This window comes from Tasmannia lanceolata, unplaced genomic scaffold (assembly GCF_043159265.1).
Source record: "Tasmannia lanceolata isolate RefF3 unplaced genomic scaffold, GAP_Taslan_0.1 ptg000013l, whole genome shotgun sequence".
NCBI lineage: Eukaryota > Viridiplantae > Streptophyta > Magnoliopsida > Canellales > Winteraceae > Tasmannia > Tasmannia lanceolata.
The window spans coordinates 48,141,235-48,157,279 of NW_027518690.1; the positions used below are offsets into that span (position 1 = coordinate 48,141,235).

Consider the following 16,045-nt stretch of genomic DNA (forward strand, 5'->3'; position numbering starts at 1 on the left):
ACCCCTCTTGAAATGACGATAGCACTGACGGACGGGTTTGTTTGGGCATTTCCTTTCTAAGATTAGTCGTTGGGAGTCAACGGTAACTCACCACCTGTACACTGTACAGTAGTGTTTGGTTGCCAACCTGGTAAAGTAGTGGTAGAGAATCTCATTACCAACATAGACATTGAAGAAAAGGAGTGGGGAGAGAGGAAAAACATCTTTCTCAAAATATCCATAGCTAAAAAAGAAAAGCGATCATGCGCTGCAGCGAAGGGAGCTTGACTGGGCTTTAGTTGTTTATAAAGCCTCACATTGGTTTGTATAGCAGGTCCACAAGAAGGAACCGATGGGAGGCTTTATAAACAACTTAAGTGCAGTTAAGCTCCCTACGCTGCAGCTCAGGAACGCTTTTCTAAAAAAAATTACTTTTTATCCATGAACACTTTCCTCAAGAAAAAAAGAGGACACATCCACCAAACATGGAGTTTTGCTGATGTGGCACCCAATTGTCGAGTAAAACCCCCAAGTAATCCCCGGCTTCTGTGCAACCAAACACGAAAAGGAGTGCAACAAGAAGGGAAGCATCAACACCGAGACCCAAACTCCCTTGTCAAGTTCATTAGTTGTAACGTAGATGTAGATTGAATTACGTTATTTAACTTTCAAAAGGTAAGAAAAAAATGTTAACAGGGGGTGAATTTATCCTCGAGTAGTGAACCATTCTCACGGAAATCGTTGGGGCGGGGGGGTGGGGGCAGGATTTTATCCATCAGGGCGGGGTTATAGCTCACTAAAACAAGCATACTGAGATTTCAGCTGGGGACCAGATTCCTACACGAACTTCACTTGCCCCTCCTAATAAAGCAATCTTCTTTAGGGCATTGTTTCAACAATCAGATTCCGGGACCAAAGACCTACACGAACTCCACTTGCCTCTCCTACTAGTGAAGCAATGAATCCCAAATGTGTAAAAACAGTTCATGCATTATTGATGGGGTCAGTTGTGAGAGATGGGTCCTCGAAAAAATAGGAAAAAAATCAAATTTGAATTAGCTTATTTTTTTCACTGCTTTGAAAAGAAAACGCTGTTGCAATGAGCCACTGGCCTTACATTATGCACTCCAACAAGGTTAATTGTCTGGAGGGTTACTAGGTTGGCATAGATTTAATGGAGAGATTTCACAAGCTCCATGCATTGATGCTCTATACTATTCCCAATATCAAGAAGCACACCAAACATTTTCATTTCCTATTAAAGAAGACAGTGAATACAGAGATATCTTAAAAAGATTTCTGATGGTGAACCTGAATCTGTTGGTGAAATTGCTGAGAAAATCTGGATTTCAATGAAGAACAGGTAGAAGGGGCTCTTTTCAGTAAGGCTGAGGTCAATGAGGCTGGGGACGGGCAGAAAATGTTATCGTAGGCTAGGGATGACAAGGAACTGAAGAGATTAACCAATGGCGTAATCCATAAATCTAAGCTGGGATTTGGGGATGAAATCATGGGAGGATCCAAATCAGATCACCGACGTTGCTGAAAATCTCATCTCCAATGTATAATACAAAAATCAATGTGCTAAGGTAAAACTGAGATTTATGAAATCATAGGGATTTGAGCTAAATACAAACCATGGAGTTTGCACCCAAATCCAAATCCAAACCTCGCAATCCAGGGCATCCAAAAAGACCATAAGTTCATCTTGTTCATTGACTAAATTCAATACAAGCAGATTATTCGAAAATTTGCCATAACATACAACACAAGGTATACTAGACCACTCTGTGTGTACAATAGGTTTACAATCATAATTCTTAGATGAAACTCAGCATCTTCACTTCCCAGTCACAAACTCATGTGGATTACTGAGGATTAGGAGGGCGGCTGTTGGCAGATGAAACTCTGGATCCCCACTCCAGTAACTCTTTGCTTGTGTCGTCCTTGTGCACAATAACCTCAATAAAACATAAGCAATCTTTCTTTGCTCCTGTAGTCTCCGCTATCGCTGCCTCTAGTTCATCCTCTGTGCGAACCTGCAATTTGATATGATTTGATCAGTCATCCTACTCCATCTGGTCGCCATTTATGGAGAAGTTTTTGTTGATTTATATGCAAGAGATTGTTTGGTAATACTAACCTTCGTAGTCCAACATTTGCCTTCACCATTGTGAATGGCATCGACAAGACCAGTATAGTTCCAGTTCTTGATCACGTTGTATGGCCCATCATGGATCTCTACCTCAATAGTGTATCCTCCATTGTTGATGAGGAATATAATGGTCCTTTGCTCACATCGGAGCATCGTTGAAACATCTTGCGCTGTTACCTGAAGGAAATGAAGTATTACCATTCATCAACTGGACAATGGAAGGAGGAATGATATTCCGTATTTCAGTGCGGGTTGATAATGCGAAATTCTAGTATGAGTGGATTTAACAATAAATTCAAGCCAAGAACTTATGGATGCCAACGTGAGGGACGAACATCTGGACCTGACTATCCACCAACTTAGCAGATGGTAGTTCCCATGACTTGCGACAGTTGATCTAGACCCGCAACTGTTAGTCTAAACAGACCAGACCCCTGCTTATTTTAAATGATTCATTTCATGTCTAATGTGCAAAACACGAGCATGCCAAAATGTTACATATTTAGGATCAACCATTTGCATTTAAGTACATGACGTTTCAATGCGCACCGCAAGGCAATGCATTCCAAAAACACCATAAGTGTTAAAAAAAAATGTTTTGCCCCTCGAGGGGGTGAAGCGTTCTTAAGCGTAAAAGGTGTATGCCTTTCACTTGGGACGAAAGTCATACACCTTTCAGGTGAAAAGCTGAAAGATGTGACCCCCCCCCCCCCCCCCCAACAACAACAACAAAAAAAAAGACTCCTCATTTCTTTTATATTTACCCTTTTGTTTTGTTTTTTCTTCCTATAATCACTGATTAATACTTAAGTTAGCTTTAGTATGGTCTATTAAAACCAATTTCAAGAAGGAATGGGTTTTAAGTGATTGATGAGGATTTTTGTGTTTTAGGAACTTTTTCTTTCCTTATATGTGTGTATAAAAGTTTTAGTAACTTTTCATATTTTATCTATGATTTAGCCGACACTTAGAATTTATTGCCGACACACGTGTCCCGCCGTGTCCAACACGACACGCGTGTCCACCCGTGTCCCGCCGTGTCCGACACGACACGCGTGTCCACCCGTGTCCCGCCGTGTCCGACACGACACGCGTGTCCACCCGTGTCGATACTCCTTTGGACACTTTTAAATGTAGTGTTATAAGTGATAGACTTAATGTGAGTGTGTGGGCATGTTTTTGTGTTGTGTCAAGTGTGACATTATGTTTTATTATTGCATATTGTGTTTATCTCTTTTGTTATTAACTATTATAAACACTTTTATAGCTCTTTTTAACTAATATTTGTTGTTGTATCATATATACTTTCTATTTTAGCCGTGTCCGACACTCCATGTCCGTGTCGACACGCGACACTCGTGTCCCTGTCCACACATCATAGTATTTTATATAATTTTTTATTTTATATATTTATATAAAAATTAAGAACAATCGTAAGCCTCACGCCTCAAGAGGAATAATGCATCAACCTAACCTTTGCCTCTAAAAACAATGATCTAGGTTAAGGTCTGTGCCTGCTCAAGTAGAATCCTTAACTTGGAAAGCCTCATAATTGTTGAAAACATGAATACCACATGTCTTAGCTTTTAGATTCCACAAGATTGGGTTCATCTTAGGATGTAAATAGGCATACAGAAGCCATAACTGCAACTGACCTGAAAGCTCCCATCACCAATGCAAGCAATTATACGCTTATCTTTGGCTGCTTGTGCATATCCAAGTGTAGCACCCACTGACCATCCAATAGATCCGTATTGCATCTGGAATTCGAATCTGCAGAATGTCATTGTAAGTCTAACAACATCAAGGTCTTGATCAGAAGAAAAAGGAAATGTCAGGGCGGAAATGACTTTTGCAAGTAGGAACTTTGAAATGGAAACTCTTACCCACAGTTCTCTGGCAGACAAAGCTTTTGACAATTGAACCATGAGTCACCCGTCTCTGCAATGACTGCTGTATCTCCACTCAGCATACCCTATTTCATAAGGTAGGTTAAAGAAAGCGTAAGTGATGGGCATGCCATGTTAATGAAACAGTAAAAGATTGATGGAGAGTAACAGAAATACGGCAAACTACAAAGCCTTTAGCGTAGGTAAGCTGGGATTGAACCTACGAACCCTCACGGTTGAGATACAAAACCTCAACCAATTGAGATATAGGCCCAACCCCAATGCTAAGTTACTCTTATCCTTGCCTGGATATGCTTGAAGAGGACATTGACCCTCAAAGCTTCATTGGCCTCGCATTTGAGAGGAACACCAGAAGGGACGAAAATCCGACGATAATTGTCCAATGCAGTGCTATTCTTCTTCAGCTTCTTTGCCAGTGCTGTCAAGAATTCCGCCATGAAAACCCAACCAAAGGAAGGCCCATGTCCAATAGTCACACGGTTGGGCTGCACAATCACTTGCTTCTCCTTCTTGATCAGCAAAGAGTACCCCACAGAGCTGTAGTCATTGAAGATGGGCCCAATGAAGATATACGCATCGGCAGATTCCACAATCTCACCGACAAAGCTGGTGCTGACAGCACCCCAGTATGTTCCAATGAAGTTCGGGTGGTGCTCCGGCACCAGACCCTTGCCCGATGGCATAACAGCTATTGGATACCCGCAAGCATCAGCTAACTCTACAAAGGCTTTTTGGGCCTTGGCGACCCGTATCTTTGGCCCACCCACAATCACTGGCTTCACAGCCTTATTTAGAAATTCTGCTGTTATCTCCACCGCAGCTTCTAGTCCCATCTGATTGCTCGACCTGTGAACAAGGGTAGCTTGGTCATTATAATTTTAAAGATGCCCCAACTGTCCTGTAAATTGTAAAAGTATGGTAATTTGAACAGATCATCAACAAAGACATTCATTAAGACTAGTCTGTGTCAAGAAATAGGGATCAACGAAAATATCCTCGTTGAGAATTACAGGTAACTAACAGATCCCAAAGTCCAATCTTTTGAAAAGATTTAAGCGGACAACCAGGATGCAAAAAAACCTCAAAGCACAAGGTCCATCACAGACAAAATATAAAGACCATACAGACCAATTGACTTTGGAAAAAAAGAAGAAAAAAGACTTCATTTGATTCACTTATAAGAGCATTATGATAACAACAAACCAAATATGAACTCTATGAACTGACACTCTACAATGTACTCTCCATTTGACACTCAAAAAGCAACTTATGAGATCGTTAACTAACCAAAACAAGATTCATTACTCAAAGTAATCAACAAAACAAAAGCACATAATTTTATAGTTTATTAGTTCGATTCAGCGATATCTACAACCTCCTAAAAGACACTCCCTATGATCTTTTGGTTCCAGCAAAGGCACAAAAGGAGCTCCATGCAAGAATATACTCCAGTTCCAGACTTCCAACCAATTAACTGATGGTGTCAACATAAAACAAATGGGCATGGTCTTACACAAATCCCACTGGTAATTTGGATGAACAATGATATTTATCAGGTAGTCAAAACTTGGACGAAACAATTGTAATTTTCCACGAGCTCCTTTTTAGCAGAGATACATTGGTCATTCTTTCCAACTCATAGAAGAAAATAGAGAAGAATCAACAGAGAAAACGAACCTTGGCTCGAGAAAGAAAGGAACTGGTTCCCTATTAAAAGTCGGATGAGGGATGCCCGACAAGTTACAGCTCACGCTAATATAGACAGGCTTACTTTCCTTCAATGCGGTTGAGATAGCAGTGTCAATCAGCTCATGTGCATCCTCCAGATTATTCACCACCGCCTGTTCAATAACAGTCCACAGAGTTCAAACAAATGCGATTTTGACAAAGGTAAGACCCTCTTTGGATCCCACCAAAATCAATTTCTATTTGCAAATAAGCTTCTTTTAATCTAATTTTATTGCAAATGCAACATTAAGGCATTATTAGAAGCCATTAACTATATCATTTCTAAGACTATCATAAGCATTATCTGCAAACAATCATATTTAATTTCAAAACCATCTACATATAAGTTTCTATGCAAATAATTTTCAGAGTTTCCAAAACCATTCTCCAATGTTACCCAAAAATGCTCCTATGTTCTTCAATTCGAGAAAGTTTGAAGACCCTGTTTGGATTGCAGGAAAAACATTTCTGGCTGAAATTTTTTTCCTAAGAAAAATTCTCCTCTCTATGATTTGGAGGGAAATAAAATGTTTATTTTTTATTTAGAGGGATATCATCATAAATTGAAGATCACTATAAATAAAACATAAACCGGTTCCAGTTATCTTTTTCCGTGTATAACCAAACAGTTACAAAGTAGAAAATTTTGGAAAAGTAAATCCTTTCCAATTTCCAAAAACCTCCAAAAAAAAAAAAATGTAATTTACCTGAAAACAAGTGACCGTCTGGAAGGAACGCAGTTCCTGAGAGAAATCCGGGAGTCCGATAGTGTGATGGAGGATCCGATTAGTACCATAATCATTCGAATTGGGCCCACCCACGATACAGATTATGGGTAGGTTCTCGCTGTAAGCTCCAGCTATAGCGTTAATCACGCTCAAACCCCCAACAGTGAAAGTGACGACACACGCGCCAACACCCTTGGAACGTGCGTACCCATCGGCTGCATATCCAGCGTTCAGCTCGTTACAGCAGCCGATTAGGTTGAGCTCTGGCTCGTCTATAAGGAAATCTAATAGAGTGAGGTTAAAGTCACCAGGTACAGAGAACACGTCCCTCACGCCGACTTGGACAAGCCGCCGAGCCAAGTGTTTTCCCAGCGTGCCGCTCGATTTGTTCACCGGTACCGGTACCGGTACGATTGAGTCTCCCGTGTCGATTTTGCATTCCATTTTTCGAATGGTTTTTTTTTTGTTGGGGTTTGGCTCGGTGAGATGAGATTTATATGTTCTACTGAGCAAAGGATGTGAAGCGGTTTTATGAAACCATGGGTTGATTGGATCCGGGGGGTTTCTGGAAAGCTGGATATTTAAAAACCAGGGAAAGGAAAGAACCGAGAAAGGGGATGATTTATTTTAGATTTTTTCTAATCAGCGGTTGATTTTTCTAATCTGATTTTGAAGGAAAACAGTGGCTGCTTTTGAGAAAGAAAATGGCATTAGATTTTTTCGCCCTCTCTGTAGCATTATGCGCCCCACCTTATTATAGCATGAATTGTTGTGGGCAGAATTGAACACTTTTTGACGTCAAATGACGTTACAAAAGGTGGGGCGCATAATCCTACATGGGGGCGAAAAAATCATCGCTCAAGAAAATTTACCAAAATGATACTGTCTGGTTGGGGTCTATACTGACAGATATCTATGGGATTCACCTGAGCCACGTGGACATGATCGGATCCGTTGATCCCAAGTCGGGCACATTTCAGTTATCCCACCTTGATTGGATGATCCAATTTTCGTGATCCCATCACGCCCCGTTTAGGGTAATTTCTGACGAGAAAGTCCTTCGATTCTGGCAAGGAAAAAATCATTGCCAAAGACAGGGAGATGACTTTTTCGCCCCACGATGGGATTATGCGCCCCCCCTTTACGTTAAATGTGGGCAGACTTTAACGCTTTTTGACGTCACAGAATGCTAAGGGGGCGCATAATCATACAGAGGAGGCGAAAAAAGCATTACCAAAGACATGGGCTAAAAGAGGCAGCGAAGAGACTCCTAATAAAAGGCCAAAGGGATTTTCTACGCAAATTCGCGGAGACCCATTTCTCGGCTGACTATGCATTAGAGAACATCCACCTCATAAGAAGTAAATGAATAAGACAAAATCTATGGAAAAATGAGTCAGCGCGGCTCTTCTTTCATGCAAAAGTAAGCCGCAAAATGGCTTAACGCCAAATTGCCTAGCAATTGGCTTTCCGCCAAAGAACATCAGGATGGTTAGAATTATTCAATAAAAGTGCCTTTTAGTCGATGGAAATTTCAAGTCTCAATTAAAAGAAGGTTCTAAAAGTATAAAAGTAAGACATTAGGGTAAGAGTGAGTTAACACGCCAATACAAACAGGGGGAGACGCAGGATAACTTCCTCTATATACCAACTTAGTGACCCATGCTCCGTTTGCAGAAACAATGGGTTTCATGTGAAATAATGGGAACCACTTGCATTTTAAATGACTGGAAACAAATGTCAATGTTGAGAGGGAAAAGAAAATTCTTTCCTGAAAATCTGAAATTATAAATAAATGTCATCAAATTCTAAAATATACAATAACGATTCGTCAATTTCTCATCAGATGTAACTATCTAAATCATGCATAAGGATTAAATTGAAGATAAAGGCTATTAATATGGCCAGTTAGGCCAGATATGTGGTAGTGGGTTATAACCAAGGTTTAAAATTTCGGTTTCGGTACCCCCTGAAATTTCAAATTTTCGACCGAAATCTGGTACAAAAATCGAAACCAATATTTTATTCAATATGTGAAATATTAAATTAATTTAAAAAAAAAAAAAACAGATTTTTTGGGTCAAATTTAGGAAAAACCCAAATTCTGAAATTTCGGCCGAAATAAAATACCATTTCGGATTTTATTGATTTCGGTGTCGGTCTCCACCGAAATCAATAATTTCGGATTTCGGTCTAAATTTAAAACCATGGTTGTAAGTCGGGCATAAATAAATGGCCTAATGGCAAAAAATAATGCATCCCACATGTATACTGACCAACGTGTGGCTACAATAGATGACCAATGACCAAAAACCAATGATGCCAATAAAGTAACGAGTTGTATCCTAGTAAGGTCTGCGTGGATGACCTAATGGACAAAAATGACAATGGGCTACATCCTAGCGGGGCTAAGATATATACTAGTAAGACCTACTAGTAGATGGCCTAATGACCCACGCATGTGCTAATAACTAATCTATTAGTAGGGCTAAGATGGACGGCCCAATGGCCAAAAACTTACGGGGTTTATATAAAGTTATAAATTATATACTAGTGAGTAAGGGTGTCAATTTTGGCTCGGGCTCGGAAGCTCGCTTGAAAAAAGCTCGGCTCGAATCCTTAACGAGCCGAGCCGAGCCGGCTTGCTAGGCTAGTTAAGCTTAACGAGCCGAGCCTGAATTAGGCCAGGCTCGGCTCGGCTCGGCTCGTTAAGGCTCGTTAAGAAAAACAGTCATATATAAATATAATACAGTAGCAGCTGAGGCAGTAGCAGCTGAGGCATAATCATGACTTTTTTCAATAATTATCATAACTTCCTACCGGTTGGTTGTATTTTTTTGGTAATTGTCATAATTTCCGGGTAATTTTTCATTTAAAACTATATACATTCAGATATTTTACTTTTTCGTAATGATGACTTTTTTTTTATTATTTCGCTTTTGCTAGCAACCTTTGCTACCCACCTTGGCATGTGCGAATCTCGCACCCTTGATAATCCAAACCGTGATAATCCACTGTGATAATCCAAACCGTCCATTTGATACATATATTCCAGAATATAACCAAAGCTCGATAGGCTCGCGAGCCTAGCCGAGCCTGGCCGAGCCGAGCCGAGCCTGGTTCGAGCCCGAGCCGAGCCCGAGCCTAGCCTTTGAGCTTAATGAGCCGAGCAGAGCCTAGCCAAGCTCGGCTCGGCTCGGCTCGTTTACACCCCTACTAGTGAGCCTACATAAAGGGTGCAATAATAATAATAATAAAAATAAAAAAAAACAGTAATGACCCTCTACTAGGAGTAAGATGGAGTGTCCAATGGACAAAAATAAATGCAAGCTCATACATATAGTAATGAGTCATGTACTAGTGAAGGCCTTCATAGAGAGCCTAATGACTAAAAACAAATAGACCCCGGGTTTAATATAGATAGATCAGTGATCTACTAGCGAGGCTAAAATGGAATGCCTAACAGGAAAAAAATAAACTAAGAGGTAAACTAAGAGGTCTACATAGATTAATTATATTAAATCATATAGTAATGACTACAAGTCAAATGACCTCACATGCATGTTCAAATGTTGCCTAATATTTCTTTCTGAATGAAAAGGAAAGTCATCATGTACATGGTTTTAATTGAGAAACTTTAGGTTGAAAAATGAGTGTCATCCTAAAAAGTCCAATGCACAATCAATCAAAAGAAAAGTGATGAAAACATGGAAAAGGTTTTTCTTTCCACTGCTTTCCTACCAAGTTGCAAGCCCAAAAATTACATGATGATCACGACGAAGATGGTGATTATGATAAGAGAACCAGGTTTTTTGTGGGTTGATGCCGTAGCAATTAATGGCGGCAGAAAGTAAATTAATTAGTGAAATAAATATTTACAATACGATGTGTGTAAAGAAAGGGAGTCATTGTTAGAAAAATCCTACCGGTAGATGGCCATTTGCAAAGATCAATGGTTGTAATCTTGTGGACCTTGGTTCATTAATAATTAGAGTTTGGGAGAGGTCTTGGATAGAGGGAGAGGAGGAACGGAGTATGATGGGAGTCTTTTTCATCCACTCACATGAGGACTCTAGAAATGGGAAATCACCCATGGTCCAAAAGGAAACCTCTCATTGTTTTTGGTAATCCACAGCAAAACGGCAAGATCTCATGTATTTCAAGACAAAAGAAGATCAAAAGGATACAATGGGAGCATTGGAGAACAATGGGAAATACAACGGGTTTGATCTTGAACCCGAGAAAGTATGTATCTTGATGAAACTAAGGGACCGTTTGGATACGTGGATTTTAGAATCCTTATTTCTTCAAAATTGTAGACGGGAGACAAGAGAAGAAAGAGATCCGCCGTCGTTTTCTGATTTCTCGCTCTTCTTTTCGACAGAGAGCAACAGATCTTTCCATCTTTTCAGGTTTTAGAAATCTTAGGATGTGGGAGAGATTTCTAAACCTACATCTCTCACTTAAAATCCAAGAAACGCTGTCGCAGCAGACATCAGCTTGATCATGAAGCCTCTTTTACACTTTTTCAAACTAAAACCTGAATTCTAAAATCCGCCTATCCAAGCCCAAATGGGCCCTAAGTTTTTCCATGTTGATTGCCCAAGATTGTGATTTAAGTCGATCACAATGATAGAAACGACAAGGGTCATCCCAAATCCAAATTAAATGAAGAAATTTTATCCATAACAACTGATCAGAGATGGGTCAGAGTTATCAGCCAAGAAGTCATTTATTTTTCTCTTTTTAATTCAAATTGCATGGTTTTTATGAGGAGGTTTGCCGGCAAGAAGTTGTATGGGGAATTGGGGATGCTGGACCGGGACAGTCCTTGGATGAGCGCCCTACATGCTTGGTGATCTATGAACAAATACATCTGCTACACTCACATTTGGGGTGCCATCATCAATTGGCGGTGGCTTAATGCTAGGAGAAATGCTGTTTGATGCATATACCTGAAGTAATTTTGTTCAGAGAAACAATTAGTAGAGAATCAATTAGTAAGCACTTATCTGAAAAATCAAACTGTAAAGTGGAAATAAATACTATTGAAAAAGCTAAGTATCTCAGGATGGATGGAAATCCACATCTAAAAAGGATCTGTAGAAGTGAGTCCCTCTTTTGATCAGAGGGTTAGAATCATCCTATGGTAATGATTTTCTGGGCACAACCTATTTACGTTGTGGCCCATCAAATGGACGGTTTGGATCATCCTATGGTGTGGGTTGTACTATCCATTTTGAAAAATAGGGGGTGCATTCAATTTAATTCCATCATTGCAAGCACTCAAACCAAAAGACAAAGAAAAAGAAAAAACGAACTACTGCGGGTACCCGCGGGTTCACCCAATCCAACCACTGTTTTGGCTGGTTGGGTGACCCATGGGTCAATTTTGACGGGTCACTCAAATGTCAACCCATACCTGCAAATTTACAGGTGGGTTGGGACAACCTGCGGGCACGGGTCAATTTTGCCAAGTCTACTCACAGCTTGCCCCACAAATACTCTAAGGAATATTTTGTTTTTCATGGTGGCCAAACATGGTCTGAATGCATCCAAATATGCCATAAAGATCCTTGAATATGGATCCATCAATTCAACTCAACTCAACTAAGCCTTTGTCCCAAATTAGTTGGGGTCGGCTAATGAAGAAGGTGAAAGGATCTACTCGGGTAAAATTGACTAAGTCTAATCCTGACACTAGTTGGGTTCATCTACATGGATCATTTTCTTCCATTATATCCTATCCAGGGTCACATTCTCTGTTATGTTCCTAGCCCTCAAGTCTTTCCTCACTGTTTCTACCCAAGTTGTTTTCGGTCAGCCCCTACCTCTTTTTACTCCATCAACGTGGCACGAGTCACTTCTTCTCACTGGAGCATCTAAATGCCTACATTGGATAAACCCAAACCATCTTAAGCGGTGCTCTCTCATCTTCTCCTCAATTGGTGCCACTCCCACCTTTTTACTGATGTCTTTATTTTTAATTCGATCTAACATTGTGTGTCCGCACATCCATCTAAGCATTCGCATCTCGGCTACACTCATCTTATGTAAATGTTGTTTCTTGGTGGCCCAACATTCTGAGCCGTACAACATGGTTGGCCTCACAGTTGTCTTATAAAGCTTTCCCTTCAACTTGGTAAGTATTTTACGATTCCACGGAACTCCTGAAGCATGTTTCCACTTCAATCTAACCTTGTGTGACCACACACTCATATTTGAGTATCGATCCATCAAAATAAAATATTTGACTCGTCATGTACATAGTTTATGTTCATTTAAAAGGGGATTAGCTTTTTAGATGGATCCGTAAACTAGGCATTTGCATGCACATACAAAAACAGTTAAAAAAAAAAAAACAGCAAGCCCGCATTATTGGATGATCCAAACCATTCATTTGTTGGGCGAGGACTTATGCAGGCTGTGCACCAAAAATCGGAACCCTCTGATTTGTAGAGGTTTCTAATATTGTCATTTATATTAAACCTCTAAGATCATATGGTTAGTATTATCCGATGGAGATGATTAGAAATCTCTATGGATTGGAGGGTTGCCTATTTAAGCTGGCCCCCAACAAATGAACAGTTTGGATCATCTAATAATGTGGGCCTCAAAGCTAGAAAAAATAAAGTCTTAATCCCTATTAAGAAGGGGAGTAATTACTACCCATTTTGCAATTTTGGTGACTTTTTTTTTTGTGGTAAGTAAGTTGGGGTTAGGCGGACCCCTACCGGCTAAAATTAATGAGAAATAGAATTACAATCTAAGGGGGCTCAAAGGCCAACAGGCGGGGAACATGCTCCCAGGAAACAAAAAGAACAAAAGAGACAATAAAAACCATAAGAGATACATAGCTATGTCCTTGTGTAGGGGACTCCAGCGGAATCAGATGCAATAATATCTTTGAGAGAGATGGGGATGGACGACGGAGGGATGTCATCACCCTTGCAAGGGCAGTCCTCTTTTGAAAGGAAATCAGCAGCTGAGTTTGCTTCTCTCCAAACATGAGTGACTTTCCAGTCAACAAAGTCAGCAAGACCAAGGTATATTTTGTCCAACAAGGTGAGGGCCTTCCATGGGCAGGGGGGCTTGAGAGTTGATAATATTGACTGCATTGAGGGAGTCAGATTCAACCCAGATTCTGATGAGGGCTTTTTCCTGAGCCAAAGATAATCCATAGTCAATAGCTTTCAGTTCCAAGATTGTGATGTCGTCGCCAGAAGCAGGAATAGAGAAGAGGGGGAGGACAGAGTTGGGGTCCCTAATGAGACCTCCCAAGGAGGCACCATTAACAGAAAGGGATGCATCAGTGTTAATTTTGGCAACACCGACAGGGGGTTTGATCCAGGAGCAGGTTCGGATAAGATCAGGTTTCAGATGGATAGGGATATTGAAATGGAGAGCAACTTGGAGACTTCTGGGGGAATGATTGTCATGTAGGTGGAGGAATCTAATTCTAGATTGAATCTTGTCGATGATCAAATGAAGAATATCTCTTTTGTGGGTTGGGGTACCTCCGTGGAGTCTTGAATTTCTTTCCTGCCATATACAGTATATGGCTGCCCCAAAAGAGACTTTCATGGCAATGGTAGTTTGGTTTGAGCCCCTGAATTGATTTCTTACCCATGCCTCTTCCTCACACAGAGTTTTGCCAATTTTCCTTTTGTATTTAAATCTCCAGAGCAGAAAGATCCAAATCCATTTGGAGAAGGCGCAATGAAAGAAAAGGTGATTTACTGATTCAAGCCCAGAGTTACATAGAAGGCAAGCTTGATCAGTTGTAATACCCATGGAACACAGACGGTCTCTAGTTGGGAGTCTGTTGCTGATGGCTTGCCATGCTGTGAGAGCATGCCGGGGCATGTTTCCTGAAAACCAAATGGTTGAGCACCAGGGGACTTTCTGCGCTTTGATTCTGACTTCGTTCCAGGCTGATTTTGAGGTGAAAATACCATTTGAGCAAGGTTTCCAAATAGCTTTATCAGGGTAACCAGGACGGATGATTGCAGAAGAAATGATCTTTTTTAGGACGACGAGGTGGGGGAGCTCAAACATCTGATCCCAGATGCCATTAAGGAGAATGCTACTTAGGTTGGTTTTCTTACTGATATTGGTTAGAAGCGAGGCAGAAGAGGATTGGTTGGATATAGTCCCTTCAGGGTGCCAAGGGTGGTCCCAGAAGTTAATGTTTTCCCCTGTTCCAACAGAATAGCAAATGTGATTTTTCATGGTGTCCCTGGCTTGGAGGATTCCCCTAAATCCCCATGAAGGATGACTGGGCATCTTCATTTGCCAAATGCTTTGTGTTTTTACATATTTGAGTAGGACCCAGTCATTCCATAGGGATTTCCTGTTCGATATCAGCCCCCAGAATTGCTTCATTTGGCCAATACGGTTGGTGTCTCTGATTCTTCTCATACCAGCTCCCCCTTCTCTTTTGGGAGTGCAAATGACCTCCCAAGAGATGGCATGAAATTTTTTGTGCCTATCTTCTCCACTCCAAAAGAAATTTCTCAGGATTTTTTCAATATCATCTAACACCCCAGCTGGAATGTTGAAAGAAGAGGACCAATAAATCTGAAATGAGTTAATGACAGATTTGATCAGCTCAAGTCTCCCAGCTCGGGATAGGTTTTTGTTGCACCAGGTGGAGATCTTTTTCCTAACTTTAGAAACAAGGGGGATGCAATCAGAAGAGTTCATCCTGGAGGAGGTTAGGGGGAGACCAAGATATTTGATTGGGAGGGTGCCTTCAGGAACTTTTAGAATATCAAGGATGGTCTCTCTACCATGGATGCAGGCTTTACTGAAGAAGATTTCGCTTTTTTTTCGGTTAATGTCGAGGCCAGAGCACATTTTGAATCTATCAAGGCAACTAAGGATTGCTTTAGCTGTGGATGGGTTTGCATCTGCAAAAATCATCACGTCATCTGCAAAAAGGAGGTGAGAAATTTTTGTTTTGCCCCTAGAGAATGGAGTTCCAAGAGATCCAATAGATAGAGCTTCATTTAGGAAACAAGACATCATTTCCATGACAATGGTGAATAGGAGGGGGGGCAGAGGGTCTCCCTGCCTCAAACCATTTGAGGATCTGAAGAAGCCTTTAGGGGAACCATTTAGGAGGATAGAAAAGGAGGGGGTGGAGATACATTGAGATACCCAGTTGCACCAAGTATCATTGAATCCCTGTTTGGACATGAAAGTCAAAAGGCTTTGGAGATTTACATTGTCAAAAGCCTTTTGGAGGTCGAGTTTAAGACAGATGGCTTGTTTGGAGTCTTTTGAATGGAAGTTGTGCATGACATCATGGGTAAGGAGGATGTTATCTTGAATGAGCCTACCTTTTATGAATGCTGACTGGTTGGGGCTGATGATGTCGCTAATGACTCCACTAAGTCTGGAAGCTAGAATTTTGGTGATAATTTTGTATAAGAAATTGCAGAGAGAGATAGGCCGGAATTTATCTGGGGAGGTTGCATCAGCTGATTTAGGGATCAAAGTGATGAATGTGGTATTTAGCTCCGAGAGCATTTTACCACAAT

The 16,045-nt window shown here is 40.7% G+C and overlaps 1 protein-coding gene across 1 annotated transcript; it reads right to left on the reverse strand.

Moving 5' to 3' along the window:
- Positions 1–1,561: 1,561 nt before the first annotated feature.
- Positions 1,562–7,176, reverse strand: LOC143890386 (pyruvate decarboxylase 1-like). Its single transcript, XM_077395034.1, has 7 exons — positions 6,480–7,176; positions 5,722–5,885; positions 4,329–4,890; positions 4,021–4,109; positions 3,790–3,907; positions 2,123–2,311; positions 1,562–2,018 (listed from the first exon to the last, which is right to left on the reverse strand). The coding sequence occupies exons 1-7, from the start codon at positions 6,942–6,944 to the stop codon at positions 1,848–1,850; spliced, it is 1,758 nt and encodes a 585-aa protein (XP_077251149.1). The 5' UTR covers positions 6,945–7,176; the 3' UTR covers positions 1,562–1,847.
- Between the last annotated feature and the right edge of the window lie 8,869 nt (positions 7,177–16,045).

Bases quoted from the DNA above. Each gene is read 5' to 3' on its own strand.
- LOC143890386 (XM_077395034.1), bottom strand. From the start codon at position 6,944: ATGGAATGCAAAATCGACACGGGAGACTCAATCGTACCGGTACCGGTA. The intron at 3,908-4,020 runs GTAAGAGTTTCC...GACATTCTGCAG, and splicing joins TGTCTGCCAGAGAACTGTGG to ATTCGAATTCCAGATGCAAT. The intron at 2,019-2,122 runs GTTAGTATTACC...ATCAAATTGCAG, and splicing joins GCAAATGTTGGACTACGAAG to GTTCGCACAGAGGATGAACT.